This window comes from Lacerta agilis, chromosome 5 (genome assembly GCF_009819535.1).
Source record: "Lacerta agilis isolate rLacAgi1 chromosome 5, rLacAgi1.pri, whole genome shotgun sequence".
Classification (NCBI taxonomy): domain Eukaryota; kingdom Metazoa; phylum Chordata; class Lepidosauria; order Squamata; family Lacertidae; genus Lacerta; species Lacerta agilis.
Genome location: NC_046316.1, coordinates 55275806 through 55291835, shown reverse-complemented (window position 1 = coordinate 55291835; position 16030 = coordinate 55275806). Strand labels below are relative to the sequence as shown.

Sequence of the window (16030 nt, the reverse complement as noted above, 5' to 3'; positions counted from 1 at the left end):
TCTTGTTTGTTTCAAGAGCAGTGTCAGCACCAGTTAAATGTTAAATGCATACTTCAACCACACATCAGTGGCTCTAGAATCAAGCATATGAATAAAGGTCCAATTAAAGCAGAACAGAGTCCTAAAAGTGTAAGCCTACTGATAGTTCTACTCCTCGATCATCCAGGCAATGCATACTATACTTTTATATTTTAATTCATGGGAACCATTGCTACTAATGGGTAATGCAGCCTTAAGAAAACAGCATGGGTGGCTGTGAATGAAATATATGTGCAGGAGCAAGGTCTATTATTTATTAAGAGAACAGATAGGAAGAAAGCAACACTGGTAGATTCTCACTTCTTGTTTATTGTCAGAAGTTTTCATGTAGAGTCAGAGGGATACAACTATGACCAGATCCATGAGTCCAATATATGGCATGGGGAGCAGCTTCTCAAGGGCATCTGGGTACAGGGGGAAACCCTCCCAGGGTCACATTGGCTTAACCTCTATGCATTTGTGATGCCCTCTGCAGCTCTCCCATTTCCCTGCAGCACAATTAGGGTCTGGTCACTCTCCAAACACATTCATCCCCACCATCAAAAAGGAGGAAATCCCATTCTGAAATCAAGAAGTTTGGAGCACTAACAAAGTACTGGAGTAACTGCTGAGTTTGCCCAGGCCAAGCATCCAAAACAGCCTGGTGTCTACCCTCCAACAATCTCCCCCTCCGCTGCTGGGTGCAAACAAAGTCTTATACTGAGTGACCCCCCCCCCCCAAGGAAATCTAGCTGTGTGTGGGACGTGTGGTGTGTGAGAAGCTGGAAGCATTTTTGGAGCTGCTGTCCATTGCCAGAAGTGGTGGCAGGCTTCGCCCATGGTTTGGACACCTGTTCATTGGGCAGCCCAGTCCACTAACCCAGTGGCTCAGCTGTCTCCCCCTTGCCTTCCCATCTTGTTTCACAGAATGGCACTGGGGACTCAGAGAAGAGGTACCAAAGCTCCAGAACCAATAGGGTCTCAAACATACATATGTGGGGCCCAGGTAGCTATTTACAGGAAGGAGGGAGAAGGAACATGCAGCAAAGGAGACAACTTGTGCATGCAAGTGATAAGGTGATGCTGCAAAACACCTGTGCACTGGGGAAGTGGGTCAAATATTGCAGGGTTCCATACCCACCTCGGAGTTTTCATCCTCCTTCCTCTTTCTTCTGTTTGCCAAATGTGGTGTAAGGGTGAAGGGAGGGGTGGAGCTTTGGTAGCCAGGGCTATATTAAATATTTACATACATAATCCCAAAGATGCTTATTGGGCTGGGATGAGCTGAGGAATTGAGGAGCCAGAGGCCTCTCCACTAAAGCACCTCCAACATCTCCCATCTTCTGATGTTCTCCATGATCCCTGGTTGAACTGGAAAACCTGTTTCGGCTGGTGAGAGGTGGCAAGGTGCAGTCTTTCAACTTCGGAAGACTATATAGTTCTCGACAGGATCCGTGCTGCTATCCCACCAGAGGGGGACAGTGCTGCCTCACATCCTCCTGTGGCTCCATACAATGCCCCTGTCCCTCTGTTGCCTGAAAAGGATCCAGCGCATGAGGCATGTGCCCTGGTATCTGTGAGAGGGCATGTCTCTGCCAGTACCAGCACCCTGCAGGAAGGAGGGGAGGGTTTGCAAAGCACTTGCAGGGGCCCCACCACAGCACTGTGGACGTTGGATGCACAGACCATGCCTAAAGTGCCAGGAGAATGGCATGCACAGCAGCAAGCAAAAGAGAAGAGCTAGGATGGGGGGGGGGGTCCGTGCCAATGCAGGAGGGGAGAGGACAGTGGTGCTCAGGGAAAGGGTTGTCACAGGGTCCCAAAACCACCAGTTCCCTCACCCACACCCCACCCCATCTCACCATGCTGGGCTGATCTTTACTGGTCATTTGACCTTGAGCAAGAGGGTGCATTCAGACAGGGTATTTGTGTGCCTGCAGCTTGGGAGGACAGGACTTGGACAATGACACACCTGGACATCCCGGGGAGGGGGTGGGCAGGAGTGTCCCCAGGAGCCCGCAGGAAATGTCATGTAGTTCAGGTTATCCAGGTTTTGAGCCATGGAGAGACTGGGCTCATTTGGGGCTGAGGCCAAGCATCCTCTTTAGAACGACTTTGCCCCCCCCTCTGGTTGTCACAAGCCCCTCCCCAGGGATGTCACAACCCTCCTTGCTGGCACCCCAACCCCCCTGGGGCTGCTCAGAAGCGGGTGCTCTGGTAGCGCAGTCTGCGGATCTCGGAGACACCATCGTCCCGGCAGTACAAATCCCTGCCGGGACTCTGTGCCAGTCACCGGCCCCCGGCTCCCCCACCCCCGCCGCCAGCACTGCTGTTGCTGCTGCTTGAGCTGCCAGAGCTGGAACTGCTGCAACGATCCTCATAGATGGAGATCTCGATCTGTGGGCAAGAGGATAAGGAGGACACAGGGAACAAGGAGAGGTAGTAGCCTCACACACACCTGTTCAGCCACAAATGCACATAGAGCTTGACAGTGCTGTAGGACAGGGTGGGGAACCTCCAGCCCAGGGGGCAACTGTGTCCCTCCAGATCTCTCCATCCAGCCTTTGTGAAACTCCCTAGGCCATGCCCCTCCTGGGACAACCTTGCTTTATGCCCACCTTGAGTTCTTCTGCCTGGCTGGACAGGTGCGTGTATATAAACCTCTGATTTATGCTGGAAGAGTCCCATCCGATCTTTCACCCACCTTTGCCTCTGGCATCACCCACCACTAGCAAGTAGCCCTTGGGAGGTTCCCCACAAGGGAACGAGGCCTCAGACTGAAGAAGATTCCTCACCCCTGTTGTAAGACATCGGCTTATCTGGTAAGAGCAAGTTCCTGACTGTTCCAACCTCAGACAGTTTGGCATATGCTGCTGAAATATGAAATGACAGCGCACCTTTCAGGCAGTTGCTCTGTCTCAAATACATGTTGTTGTGGTTCCACAAGTCAACTATGCACTGAATAAAAATGTGCCTCCTCTGTTTTTCTCTGACATCAGGTGCCTTCTTCTACAGAAGGGGTTGGCATCCTGTGTTGTTGGAGCTTCTGCTCACTTCCACTTATCCCTCGCCTAGAAAGAACAGGTCCCAGAGGTTTTCTATTTGCCCCAACTCTTTCCCCCGGAAAACCCACTCTTTACCGCTGAATTGGAGCAAATGTCAGTGCCTGGAAAATCCAATTGACACTTGCTCCGATTCAGCGGTAAAGAGCTGCATTACACGAGGGGAAGTGGCATGACAAGGAGAAGTGTGGACGAGCCCTTAATCTGTGGCTTCCATCCCATAATCCCAGACTATTGGCCAACCAAGTCGGTTGGTGCTGATGGGAGCTGGAACCTAAGAACATCTGTGGGGTGACAGGTTATCCATTCCTACTGTATGATATCACACAGAAGGTGAAAGAAGGTTGCTCCTTAGTCATAGTTTCATATCTGTCTACTTCCACTCCTTAACCACCACTTATCTAAGCCTAATAGTTGAAAGCGTGCAATGCTTTATTAACTTGGGAGTAAGTATTACTGAACTAAGTGAGACTTATGTTTGAGAGAGTAAGCAGGCACATGATAAGACAGTTAATCTTTCCTTACACAAAAAGTAGTATTTGCCCCTTGAATGTATTGCATGCTCAATCTTGCAGGGACAGCCCTAAAGTTATACGCTACTGGCTTCCATTATGAGATGTTCTTTGTAACTAAAAACTCACACCTGAGTTTGCTTTTACCTCTTCCCTCCCAAATCTCTTTCATTTTGTGCTGTGTCCTGTGAGCCCGAGGGCAGGGACTGTTTTATTTCTGGTCTTTGTGAGCCTTTTTCATCTGAAGAGCAAAGTTTTAAAGCTCTAAACAAACACATCCCAAGCACATCCTTTATAATCCCTGCAGTGTTTTGCTTGTGTTTTTGAAGGCTAAAATACATTTTGCTGACGAGTTCAGGAAACTGTGAGTCCTGGCAGCACTAGAGGCAGCAGGAATGCTTGGTGGGTTGGAGGGAACACATGTGCCTTTCAGTACCCACTTCTTCTTGGCCACCACATCCCTTCAAGGGAGCAGAGCCAGAAGCCGCAATAGCTGGACACAACCTCTGGTGAAGGAGCTTGCCTCCACAAAGACTGAAAGCCTCTGGCTGCTAAGCATAGGCTTGGTAGCCCCTTTGGGAGCAAGGGTCGCTTCCTGTGGCACTGTGGTGAACCTGGGGAGGCAGCAACACCAGCAAAGGGAATTGAGGGATTACTTTAGACATCACTGTCCACACACTGTGCCTCAAACCAGCCAAAGCCCCACTGATCCCATCTGCTGAGAGCAGCAGTTAGGAAGGGTCATAGCTCAGTGGTACTGAGCAAGATGGGCCAATGGTCTGACTCCATATAAGGCAGTTTCCTATGTTCCTAAAAACGTCAGCCTTATATTGCCCCATTTCCCCAAACTCCTGTCAAGGGAGCAGAGTCACACAATGCTATTGTTCGAAATATCACTGATAGCACTTGGGACTCCAGATTTGTTGCTGTGTGGAGTAATATCATCTGCCTGTAGATCTGATTTTATTTTTGTGAACCGCTTTGAGAGCCACTGTGGTTCGAACGCAGTAAAAAAAATACACTGTAAAATAAGTAAGTAGACTAACCAGCAAGATCTCGCAACTTCTTTTTGGAGCCTGGATGCTGAATTTGGAGCAGAGAATCTCAGCTGGGACACAGGAAATGGTCGTGTGTGTGTGTGTGTGTGTTGGTGAGAGTCAGCCACATGCGTAAGAAGAGCGATCTATATGGTGACCATATCTTCCCCTTTTCCCTTTGGCGCTAACCAGGAAGGATACAACTCGCATGCCCCGTTCCACTGGGTCTGTCAGCAACAGCCCTCGAGGAGCATAGATTTTCTCATTCTGCTCTTGGATGTACTTGGAGATCTTCTTCAGAACCTGGTGAGATAATTGGACAACCATTCAGCAACTATTTGGCGATGATGTAGCCCCAGAGAATGAGACACAAAATATAGGAAAGATGATCCATTTACTGGGATCTTCTGAAGTTCTTGGATTCACCTACTTCAAGAAGGAAAAAGTGTTTCATGAAATCTCAACAGATGAAACACCTCAATAACAGAAGCTAGTGTTGACCTAGATATCGCATTCCCAGTTTCAGTAATCTCTGATTGATAACCATCAAGCTTTGAAAGTTTCCCAGGACAAATCACCCTATTGCCTAACTGTGCTCCTACACAGAGCATGTTGTCCTACTATCTGCCTGAGAACATTTTTTGTAAGTGATACCAAAAGAATTATTTTAGTCTCTCTCCTATGCTATTTATGTGCCCCTGTGAATGACTGCATTGCATCTTGAATGCATGGGAGCCCAATCTAAATTAGCTGAAGACCTCACAGAAAGGTAGAGCTGCATTCAGATGAAATGTATAAAACCTGAAGGCAGAGCTGTTAAGTGTACCAGAATGCTCTGCTATTTTGAATATTTTCCCAACCCTGGAAAACAGTGAGTTGTCAAGTCTGACATTTTGAGCAAAACCTGTGACAAAGAAAGCATTCCCTACAGCTTGAAACAGGCTGTCAGTTTAAATCATGTGCCTTTCCTTTTTAATCCTGTTCATTATTCCCTCTGTTTCTTATGTTCAGACATCAGTACCACTGCTTATGAAGCTAAGACAGCTATGGGCAAGAGGGAAGTATCAACAGGCTTCAAGAAACTCTAACTTTTGCAGAAGTATAAAAAATCTTTGGGGGGGAAATTATGGGGAACCCCAAAAAGAACATGTTCAGTGGCTATGGAATACTATTGCAGCATTTGGGTGGGGGAGGAAAAATGATTGGGTGGGAAATGTAATGAAGTATCCTGGGGAGGGTACTGAACAGATTGTCACTATATCGCAGGAAGAATTTAATTGCATACCAGAAATTTTGGTTGTCACAGTTCAAGTGCTGTGGCACAACAAATCTACTTTTAAAAAGTTCCAGACTTTTTGCAGGAAGGAAAGTGATGAGGAAATTCACTAAAAAGTATGTGATGATGGTCAATTGACAGGAAGTCATATAACCTCCCCACAAACAATTCAGGAGGAATGTTCAATAAAGAGAGGACACTGTAAAATTGCCCTGAAAACTTTGTGCTAGTAAACTGTGACGAGTGCTCAATAAACAGATCATCTGGAGGAGCCCAAGAACATTCCACACGGCAACATTTTGCTGCAGGTCTCCCTGGTTCTATTCTACCAGAGCTCTTTACTAGGCAAGGATATTTTTGTCCTGCCTACCTGCTGTTAGAGATAAGCAAGTTTCAGACACAACCACGAAGGGGGGGGGGGGAACTATCAAGAACAAAACCAAAGAATGAGGATGTGTCCACACTGGGCTTCTCTCTCCACTCTTGAAACTCTAGGTGTTCATTCTGTGCAAGTGTTCCCTGGATTCCTGCCATCAGTCAAGTGTTCCCTGGATTCCAGCCATCAGCACATCAGACAAAGCTAAAAACTCTGTCAGTGCGACCTCATTGTCTACATGATCCTGCGTTGTGTGGGTTCAGGATTCGGATCACATACTCACTATCACAATTAAGTAAATAAAAGCCAGTATATAAATTAAAACCTCAGCTTGGCATTCTAATTTCTGGGTGCTTCAGCACCATATGCACCGATGCATAGCGTCAGTTTGCTACAGCTTTGCTACAGTAGTTGTAATTACAACATTTCTGGATGGTAACCCTTTATATCCTATTTCAGGCATAGGCAAACTCCGGCCTTCCAGATGTTTGGGACTACAATTCCCATCATCCCTGACCACTGGTCCTGTTAGCTAGAGATGATGGGAATTGTTGTCCCAAACATCTGGAGGGCCGGAGTTTGCCTATGCCTGTCCTATTTAGTTCAGTCCTAACCCCAATGATTTACAAATTGAGATTATTGGCACAACATGAGGTTGGACAGGATATTGTTAAACATGGGAGAAACAAGGAATCTACATCTTATGAATGTGGATAATCAGGTGGTTCATCTAACTTACACACTCCATATTGACCAAACAATATGATATAACAACAACCTTAATTGTTATATCACAATACAATGCATGTTGTGGCTCCAAACCTTCTCATAGCGGGTCTCCATGCAGAGGAAGATGAAGTAGGCTGTGGCACAGGCCAGACATCCCTCCAGGTAGGAGCTGCCCCCTATTTTCTCAGCCTCCGCATAGAAGTTGTTGAGGGTCTTCACAGTATCTTCAAAAAGTTGTCGCTCAATCTTTGGTGAGGAGAAAAAAAAGAGAAAGAATGTCATAAGATGTATGCACAGGAGGCCATTCCATTGTTTATGGCACCCATCTTTCACCCAGTGCAAAATAATAGATGCTATCATGGAGAAGGGAGCATTGGAACAAGAGCAGGTGCACTGTGGAATGGAAGTGTGTGTGTTCACATCTTTGAGCAAGATGGTCTGCTATGTATTTTGTATATGATCACAACAGCCAACAAGTTAGAATAAATCATAAAAGGAAATGAGGCATACCCCAGGTGTTTAAGAAGGCAGCAAACCACTCTGTGCAGCTTTAGATTTCTAGAGCATCTGAAACATCATTGGTGCACTAACACCTTGCTCTCACTGGCACCCAGACTACAATGCCTTCATCTGTCACCTACTTCACCAGTCAGCATGAAACCTGTGAGAAAACTGGCTGTACCCGGCTGTCCAGCTCTGGAGGGAATTTGGTCTGGAACTGGCAGATGGTCCCGTCACTGTAGTCCCGCTGAACAAAAACCTTGGTGGCCAAGGAAGCACTCCGCCGTAGTTCTTGGAGATTGTGGACCTGGAAGAGCAGAGGCAGGTGGTCACAAAAGGCAAAGGTCCCTTCTAGAACAGTGGGGAAAACTCACGCCATACCCTGATGCCATGCATCTAAGGCAGAAATTTGTGGTCCTCCAAATGTTGCTGGATTACAACTCTCTCTATCCATTGTTCACGCTGGGGTTGGTGGAAGATGGAGCCCAACACCACCTGGAGGGCTGCAGGTTCTTCACCCCTGCTCTAAAGAGTCCCTGAATCTACATTGACTTGGATACACACACACACACACACACACACACACACACACACACACATATGATTATGGGGTACTGTTATTGGGTTGTAGTCAATGCTGCTCTTCTCATGCAACTGATTTCTGCTTGTGCAATGGAAATATCCCCTTCTCTCATCTCCCCTTCAGCCATCCCCACAAACACTCTGGAGTAGATTTTGATGGTGCAGGGGGAGAAGAGAGGAAGGTGAGTTACTTTGCACAAATGGAACATGGCTTGCACAGGTTGGATGCCACCCATTGTTTGTTTGTTTGTTTGTTTGTTTTTGATGATGTGCCACTCCTCATTGAGAGCACCATCTCAGAAGAGCCATTCCCTCCCTCCTTGTGTGAGCAAGAAGCAAGAATAACTCTTCTAAGATTGCGTCTGACACTTGCTTGCATTTAAAGGGCATCTCTTTAGTTGAGCAGAAGGCCATTCAACAGCTGTTTAACCAATTCAGCATTGCAATCCTACCCAAAATTGATTGAAAATATGTTCTATGAGACTGTAGTTCACAACATTGGTAAGCCCTGCTGCAGTGGATTATAACACAGTTCCTTATCTCTTCAGCATCACCTTAGAATACCGGTAAGGATTTTAGATTTGGAAATGCAGTTTGAAGGTTAGACATGGAGTAAATTCATCCATCCATATTCATTAGCTAGTAACTTAGATGTGTATGACAGTCATCATAGATCAAACATCATGAAGCTTTTATATCACAACGGATAGTAATTTCCAACTAGGGCAGTGCACATTATTGGCTGAGAACTGTGCAGCATCCATGTGTGAATCAGCCCTCCTATTACATTTTATGGGCCATCCCTATATACAAGCAACATGTGCCTGCTGCTGTTGGAGCAAGAGGACTGTCAATGGAACTTGGTAAGATGCTCTGTAGTAAGAAAGGGAGCAGGTTCCCAAGACCATCAATGACTGGAAAACCTGAAACTCTGGGCTTATATAGCTACAAAGAGTGGGGCTGGCAGGAACATATAGGAAAGATCACAGGATGACCTCAATTGAAGGGACACACCTAACAAAACAAGAGCAAGTTCTTCCAGAATAAACCACAGAGGTTTTTTGCTCCCCAAACACTCTTTCTTCCCCTGGTTGCCAGCCAACTCTGAGACTGGATTGAGCTGAATGTACAGACTCATCCCACCTCCAGTTTGAATCCCAGCCAGTCAAAGACACAAATAAAAAGTAAGAGCAGCAGATCATGCATGGTAAAAAGGTAAGAGCCTCAGGCTGATATGGAGACTAGCCTTTGCATCTGTCTCCTTATGTAGGCTCAAGAACTACAACCCCAAAGCAAGATCCTCCATAAACACTGCAGACATCTGTCACATTACTTTAGGGAGTAAAAGTGTGTATCCTTCCTGAGGCTAACCCATTATAAACATTTTTGTTAAACACTCTGAGTTGTTCCAGCCTCCCCTAGATTTGTGACTATATGAATATAACTTCATAAACTGCCAGCTTGTAGCTGAATATCCCCTGGCAATTCTAATGGGCGTTTCCTTTCTGGTCTTATTTTATCCAGAAGGGGTGGGTGTGCGCACGCACACACACACACACACACACACACACACAACTGAGCAGTGAGCAGTGTGCCTCAATGACTGGAGCATTAGACTTGGTGTGTGTAATCCTGGGTCCGCGACCCATTTCTGCCCTACCTTATTGTGTCACAGTAATAATTAAACTGCATAAGATGCATGAAACAATACATTGAGTCACTTGTTCCTAACAATTATCTTCAGCATCTTCATCTTTGTCATGCCATATTACTTTTTGTGCTCTCTTGACACTTTCATTTCCTAAACCCAGATTATCTAAGCCTTTAAAAACCTCATGCAGTTTCCGTCTTCATGAAGTATCCAAACAGTTCTGAAAAATTATAACCAGACGCTTTTCTTTATTCTTTTGAAGTGTCCTGGTTCCATTTGGAGTAAGGTCCACTGTGTTTGACCCATGCAATGATATATGTGAGTGTGAACTAAACTGGGGGTAACCAAAAACTAAAATTTAAAAAATCCTATTAATTCTGTATTTCCAGCTATACTTATAATTTGTTCTGCAGCAGAACTAAATTGCTTTTGAAGGAGACTGCCTTTTCTCCAGAAGCTTCCCAACCCCTGCATACAGACTCTCAAAGACACAATTAATCAGACAGAAAGAGGGATAAATAAGCAAGCTTAAAGAAAAGGAGATGTACAAAATTTGTGTCAGAAGAAGCTTGGCACTACCTATATTTTTCTGCATTGCATTGCATTATTTTTCCATCTTTTTGAAAAGAAAACACACACACACACCACAATTCTGTAAAACCCATTCTCTCTGTATTGCCTTTAATACCATTAAGGTTTCTCCTGTGTTATATATCAGAGGACATGGATAACACCAGAGGATTTTCAATAACCATATTATATCTGCAAGAATTGAAATCACAAAAACAATTTGGAAGAATAACTTAAAGCAATGATAGAGTTATGAATGCATGGAATATCTGTTACTTGATAAAGTTAATACATGTTGTTTGATTCAGTATGGGAATAGGATTAACACAATTAGAAGCTATGCGGAAAGTGGGGACTATTTAATAACCTTCTGGAAAAATCAATTTAACAAAAATATTTTGATGGAAACACTTCATTTTTGAGGGTTTGATAGTGTGAGGATAAAATACATAGTTAGGTATGGAACACCTTGTTGTTATTGAGGTGTACTGTATCTTGATTTTCCAGGTTGTATGACTCATTGGTTTACCAATCATTTATAATGGAATATGCTGAATGAAGATGTGGCAAGTCAATAAGCTATTAACAGAACAAGAAAGTGCACTTTTGGCAAAAAAACTATTTAAAAAAACAAACAACTATCTAGCTGTTATGTGCTCTCAAAAATCAGTTCAAAAGCTTATTGAAATTTACTCAGCTTGAGTAAATTTAGCAGGTCCAAAACATTAAAACCAACACTGAAAGATGTAGAATGGAGTAACAGGGGGGGGGGGACAGAAATTAACTGCAGCAGTATATGCCAACTGACAGCTTGCAAAGTCCTGAATAGGATTTCTGGGAGTTAGAGCTATGTGAATATCCAAGAGGTGGCAGCAGATTTTGTGTCTCAAGCTATTGCTCTCCTATTTGTGATGAATCCCAGAGTGATTAATAATCGATATGGAATTGCACACCTCTTAGCTCCAGGGTCCATCCCACTGACTTTAGTTTCTAATGAGCTTTGTGGAATTGGACTTAACTGTCAGGGGTCCTTTACCTTTACCTTTTAAAACTTCTGTAGCTGCCCAGTATATACAATCCAGAAATCCTTTCAGCCCAGTTTCAAACCTTCAAAGAGGCATTTCAGATCCCCTGGGAAGCAAGTGTAGCTAGGATAATCTGTCATCCTGCCTGTTCACAGTCTGATGCTGGCTTTATTTAGAGGCATGATGAAATCTTATTATTTCTTCCTAATTTGCAAGCAGCCCCCACCCTGTCGGGCAGGGAGAGCACACCTTTTCTTCCTATTAGACGTCTCCTTACAACACTTCAAAAAAAGGCATGTCTCAGGTTCTGACCTCATTAAATTTCCCACATGCTCTGTTATATTGGATCTCGGGTCCTCCAGATTAATAAATCATCCTAGATGTTGAGAAAGTCAGCAGTTGTTTTCTACCTGGATTTCGGAACACCCCTCGTTTTTTACAAGAGGGTTTGGGCTCAAGTCAAGGGTTATTTAATCTGAGCATGTGCAAGATGGGAGTCAACCGAGGTCTTAACCTCAACAACAAGGGTTACGATGCTGAAGATCTGCTGCTGGGATAAAAATTATTGACTTTCCTACCAGGAAGGGGAAGTGATATACTCTACAGGGGATGGGTTCAGGGCGCACACCGTGTGCTCAGATGCTTTGGCCTTTTACAGGGATGTCTTGCTGTGGCGTTAGTAGCAGGCTGCACACACACACACCCCGCGCCGCACCACCCGCATTCAGAAACTGCCGCCTTTCCCCTAGTAACAACCTTTCGGTAGTTCCCATTCCGACTCAGACCATTTTCGCCTGCTCGCTGCTGCATTTTGCCTCGGCGGCAGCACAACAACAACAACAAACAAGACCTTGTTTTGTGGCGCGGGAGAGGGAAGTTTGTGCTGAACAGCCCTAAGGGATGGATTTGAGGTGTAAGATGAAGGAGCTGGCTTTGGAGAGCTCCTGGCTATAGGGCACCTGGGGAGATAGCGCTGCTGGATCCCCGTTCCCCCACCCTTTCTGCTCTACTCTGAACCCCACATAAGAACCTAGGAAGCTGCCTTATGCTGTGCCACATAATTGGTCCATCTTAGCTCAGTATTGCCCACACTGGCTGGCAGTAGCTCTCCAGGATTTCAGGTAGGGGTCTCTCTCTCTCAGTCCTACCTGGAGGTCCCAGGGCTCTACCACTGAGACCTTCCTCACGGAGCAATAGGGTGGGGGTGGCTGCCGATTATTCACAAAGATGGTTAAACGGAAGAGTCATATGCCACAGGTGGTCTCATCCTCCATCACCAGAGCCACATGCAAAGGACAGCCTGGGGAAGCATCAGGGGTGCTGCTGTCCTCGCCCTGTGGCTTCCTCTTGTCGTCGTCCTGCCCCTTGCCTGACGCTGGCAGGTACTGCCATAAGACTCCCTGCGCTGCACCCAGGGAAACACACTGCCTCAGCCTCTGAGCATAGCGAGGTCTCATTCTCTATTAGCAATGCCCTGCCTTGTTTAGTGACCCAGGATTGCGGAGCAGGGGAAGCGCCACGCTGGGGAGGAGACCAAGGCGAGGCTTCGGAGGGAGCCATGACGTGCCAACCATCCTAGCCCCAGACACACGCCGGAGGCTCTCGGCGCTGCCTTTCTTTAACCCGGGCTGAAGTCGGAGGCACAAGGGACTTCTGGGGCCTGCAGAACAAAACCTAGGGGATGCGGTGCTGAAGCAGCCAGTCTTGGTGACGGTCGCCTGGTCTGGCGATCTCCTACCGCACCGGGCAGAAACTAGGCAGGCAAAGCAGGAGGAGATGCTTCCCGGCGGCTGCCATGACTCGACAGAGCTTCCTCCTGTGCTTCTTGCTTTCCCCGCGCTGCTCACCTCGGTTGCCATGTTGTGCTGCCAGCGTGGTTGCTCCACGCTGCTCGGGAGCCCGGGAGTCGGAAGCCGAGGCTAGAGCAGGTTGGTGACGAAGGCTCCTCCTTTCCCAGGAAGCCGACCTAAGGGCGATGTCCCTGTTGCCGTAGGCGGAGGAAGCGCTCGGCTCCCCTGAGCTTGTTGCCACCGGCTGGGCTGGGGCGGCGTCCGCGGCGGGGAAGCGCGGTGGGCAATGGGCGCGGAGAGTTCTGCGCTGTCCTTGGTGCTGGAATCAGAGGCGCAGGAGTCGGGGGCAAAGCGCCCCGCCTAGCGCTGTCCGCGGTGCTGACGACCCGTTCCCCCAACGCGATCCCCTCCTCAACCGGCAGCTGCTTCGCTCGCCCCCAGCCTCAACGCTCAGGCTTCCTCAGTGAATGGCATCTCCACCACAAGGGGAGGGGGCGGGCTGCCTTCGTGGGAGCCGCATCCCCCCAGGGCGTCCCCACGCTGGAGCGCCGGGCTCCGGCACTGACTCGCGGGAGGGACGGCGAGAGGCGGAGCTGTGCAGAGCAAGGAAAAGAGCAACCGGGCTGGCGCTCATTTCCTGCTTGTTCTCCGAGAGTTATATTTGTATCCCCTCTCCTGAGTTCACAATTGGGGAACTTTAGATGCAGTGCCCTTAGTTAACTATGAAGTTCAATCGAAAGCTGGATAGTTCAAACTCAACCCTGCATCTCTCGGGCCTTGCTACCTCCTTAAACTTGCAATGTTCACACTTTGAGAGATTTTCTGTACCTTTGCTTTGACCATTTGATTAAAATAACAATTACAGTTCCAGGTGTGGCTTCTTCCACCCTTGGTTGGATTTCCCTTTTTACGATACTTTTAAAGGTACAGGAGGTTTCCTAGCACCTGGAAGTAATAGCCCTATTCTCATATCACTCCTTGACCCACAGTCCTCTAATCTCCAAAGCATCTTTGCCTGTCCTCACCCTTTCTCCTAACAGCACATGGTCCCTTATCCTGTTTTATGGGGTTTACCTGCTCTGCTTTCTCCTTAGTGTAACTTCTAGGTGACCACCAGTCACTGTTGTCTCAACTCCCATCAGCCCTAGCAAGCATGGCCATTAGCCAGGGATGGTGGGAGTTGTAGTTGAGGAACATCTGGAGGAGCCAAAGGTTCTCCACACCTGCTTGAGGCCATATGGGAGCTTTGTTCATAACACCATTCTCACTGATTAATCCTTTTCTCAATTCACTGTTTCTTCTGCTTGTCCTTTCTTTAAGGCAAAGGTGGTGAACCTGGCCCCTTCAGATGTTGTTCAGCTCAAAGTGCCATCAGCACCATTAGCAACCCAGGAATTGTTGGTATTGTAATCCAATAACATCTGGAGGGCCTTGGGTTCATCATCCTTGCCTTAGGATTTTGCCTTATTTGTTTATCCTTCCCTTTGGTTTCTCAGTCCATGCCTACTCTACTCTGCGTCAGGATTCTGCTCTTTGTCTTCTTTACCTCCTGGGGCCTCTTGCTATTCAGCTGTTGCCTTCAAATGTACTCTGAATTATGGAGTTCATTGCTAAGGAAAAGGCTGGATTCTGCAATCTCTATGAATTATGCACATTTATTATTTTCATGTCTTTGCTTAGTTTGCAGAATTTATTCAGCCGACATAGAGCAGGGGCAATGAGCTATATAGGGTACTGAAGACTTCATGGAATATAAACAACATGGGTATAATTTCTTCTGCCCTATGTGAATCTTCCCCACCCAAGCTGAGCTATCTAGCCCCTCATAGAAATTGGCCTGTTTACGAACCTTTTACTGTTGTGTATTCTGTCCTGAAAATTGTGACTGTTTCTGAATGTTCCAAGACCTCACAGCAGCAATGTAAGGGCAACAGAGTTATATGCAGATAGCAGGAATATTTTAGCTGTGCGTGTTTCTGTGATATATATGTGCTACTTTTAAGGGGGGGGGAGGAAAGAAGGAAGGAAAATAAATGCTTAGGTCTAAAAATATAGTGTTGTTATTATGTGGTTCCAAGAGACTTCAGATATGCATACTTATACCCAGACAAACACGTAAATATCAGCTGCAAGCCTAATTCAACCCTGTATACACCTGCAGAAGAACCACACCCAACTCTCAAGCCAGGACACTTGCTTCTTCTGCCTCACCCTGAAGACAAACCTGTCATTCTGGCCCTCCTCCATTCTTCCCATCTCTTCCCAATTAATACAACCCAGGACCCTGTCAGATGCATTGTGCAAAGGCACATGAAAATTTCCTCAAAGGATCTTGTCATTCAGGCAAATTAAAGGAGCAATACGGATTGCTGAGAAGCTTCTCAGTCCTGCAGTTGAGCACTTCATCAGCAGAATGGAGGTTTGAGAGCCAGTGGTAATCCAGCTGTTTGCTGGCATGAGCAGAAATGCTGCATCGGCCTGAGCAGATGCTTGGCATGCCTGGCCCAAAAGCCAGTGATGATGCCTAGTGCTTGGAACCTGTAATTATCTGCAGAGGAGTTCTGCTCTGGAAATGTTTTGGAATCTCTCATTGCCATTCTGTGCAGTGCTCCCCCAAAGTGCAGCCTAAAATTTCATTTACGGATCTTCAGACATGGTGTCCTCCCATCCCCCAAGGAAAACTGAAGATTTTGAAAGGAAACTCAGGCTTGCACATTGGAGATCACTGCACAGAATCACATCAACAAGAAAGGCTGAAAGATTAGCTACAGCTCAACGAGAGGAGCAAAACTTCTGGAAGATTGAACAAAGCCTGGGCTCATTAGACCTATGCAGGCAATTGGCACGGTCTGCAGTATGGAGAAAACAGAGTGGGAGGGTGGCTGAAGAGTGATACACAGC

General features: G+C 46.6%; 1 protein-coding gene across 1 annotated transcript; it reads right to left on the bottom strand.

The window, feature by feature from the left end:
- Nucleotides 1-744: 744 nt before the first annotated feature.
- Nucleotides 745-13771, bottom strand: GOLGA7B (golgin A7 family member B). The gene is made up of 5 exons (XM_033149896.1): nucleotides 13187-13771; nucleotides 7693-7818; nucleotides 7104-7256; nucleotides 4831-4932; nucleotides 745-2415 (listed from the first exon to the last, which is right to left on the bottom strand). Exons 1-5 carry the CDS (start codon nucleotides 13196-13198, stop codon nucleotides 2308-2310), a joined length of 501 nt encoding a protein of 166 aa, XP_033005787.1. The 5' UTR covers nucleotides 13199-13771; the 3' UTR covers nucleotides 745-2307.
- Between the last annotated feature and the right edge of the window lie 2259 nt (nucleotides 13772-16030).

What these genes read in the sequence shown, in the direction of transcription:
- GOLGA7B (XM_033149896.1), bottom strand. An exon ending in CTCCAGAGCTGGACAGCCGG is followed by an intron (nt 7,257 to 7,692) that starts GTACAGCCAGTT and finishes TCCTCACCAAAG; the next exon opens with ATTGAGCGACAACTTTTTGA. An exon ending in TGGAGACCCGCTATGAGAAG is followed by an intron (nt 4,933 to 7,103) that starts GTTTGGAGCCAC and finishes TTATCTCACCAG; the next exon opens with GTTCTGAAGAAGATCTCCAA.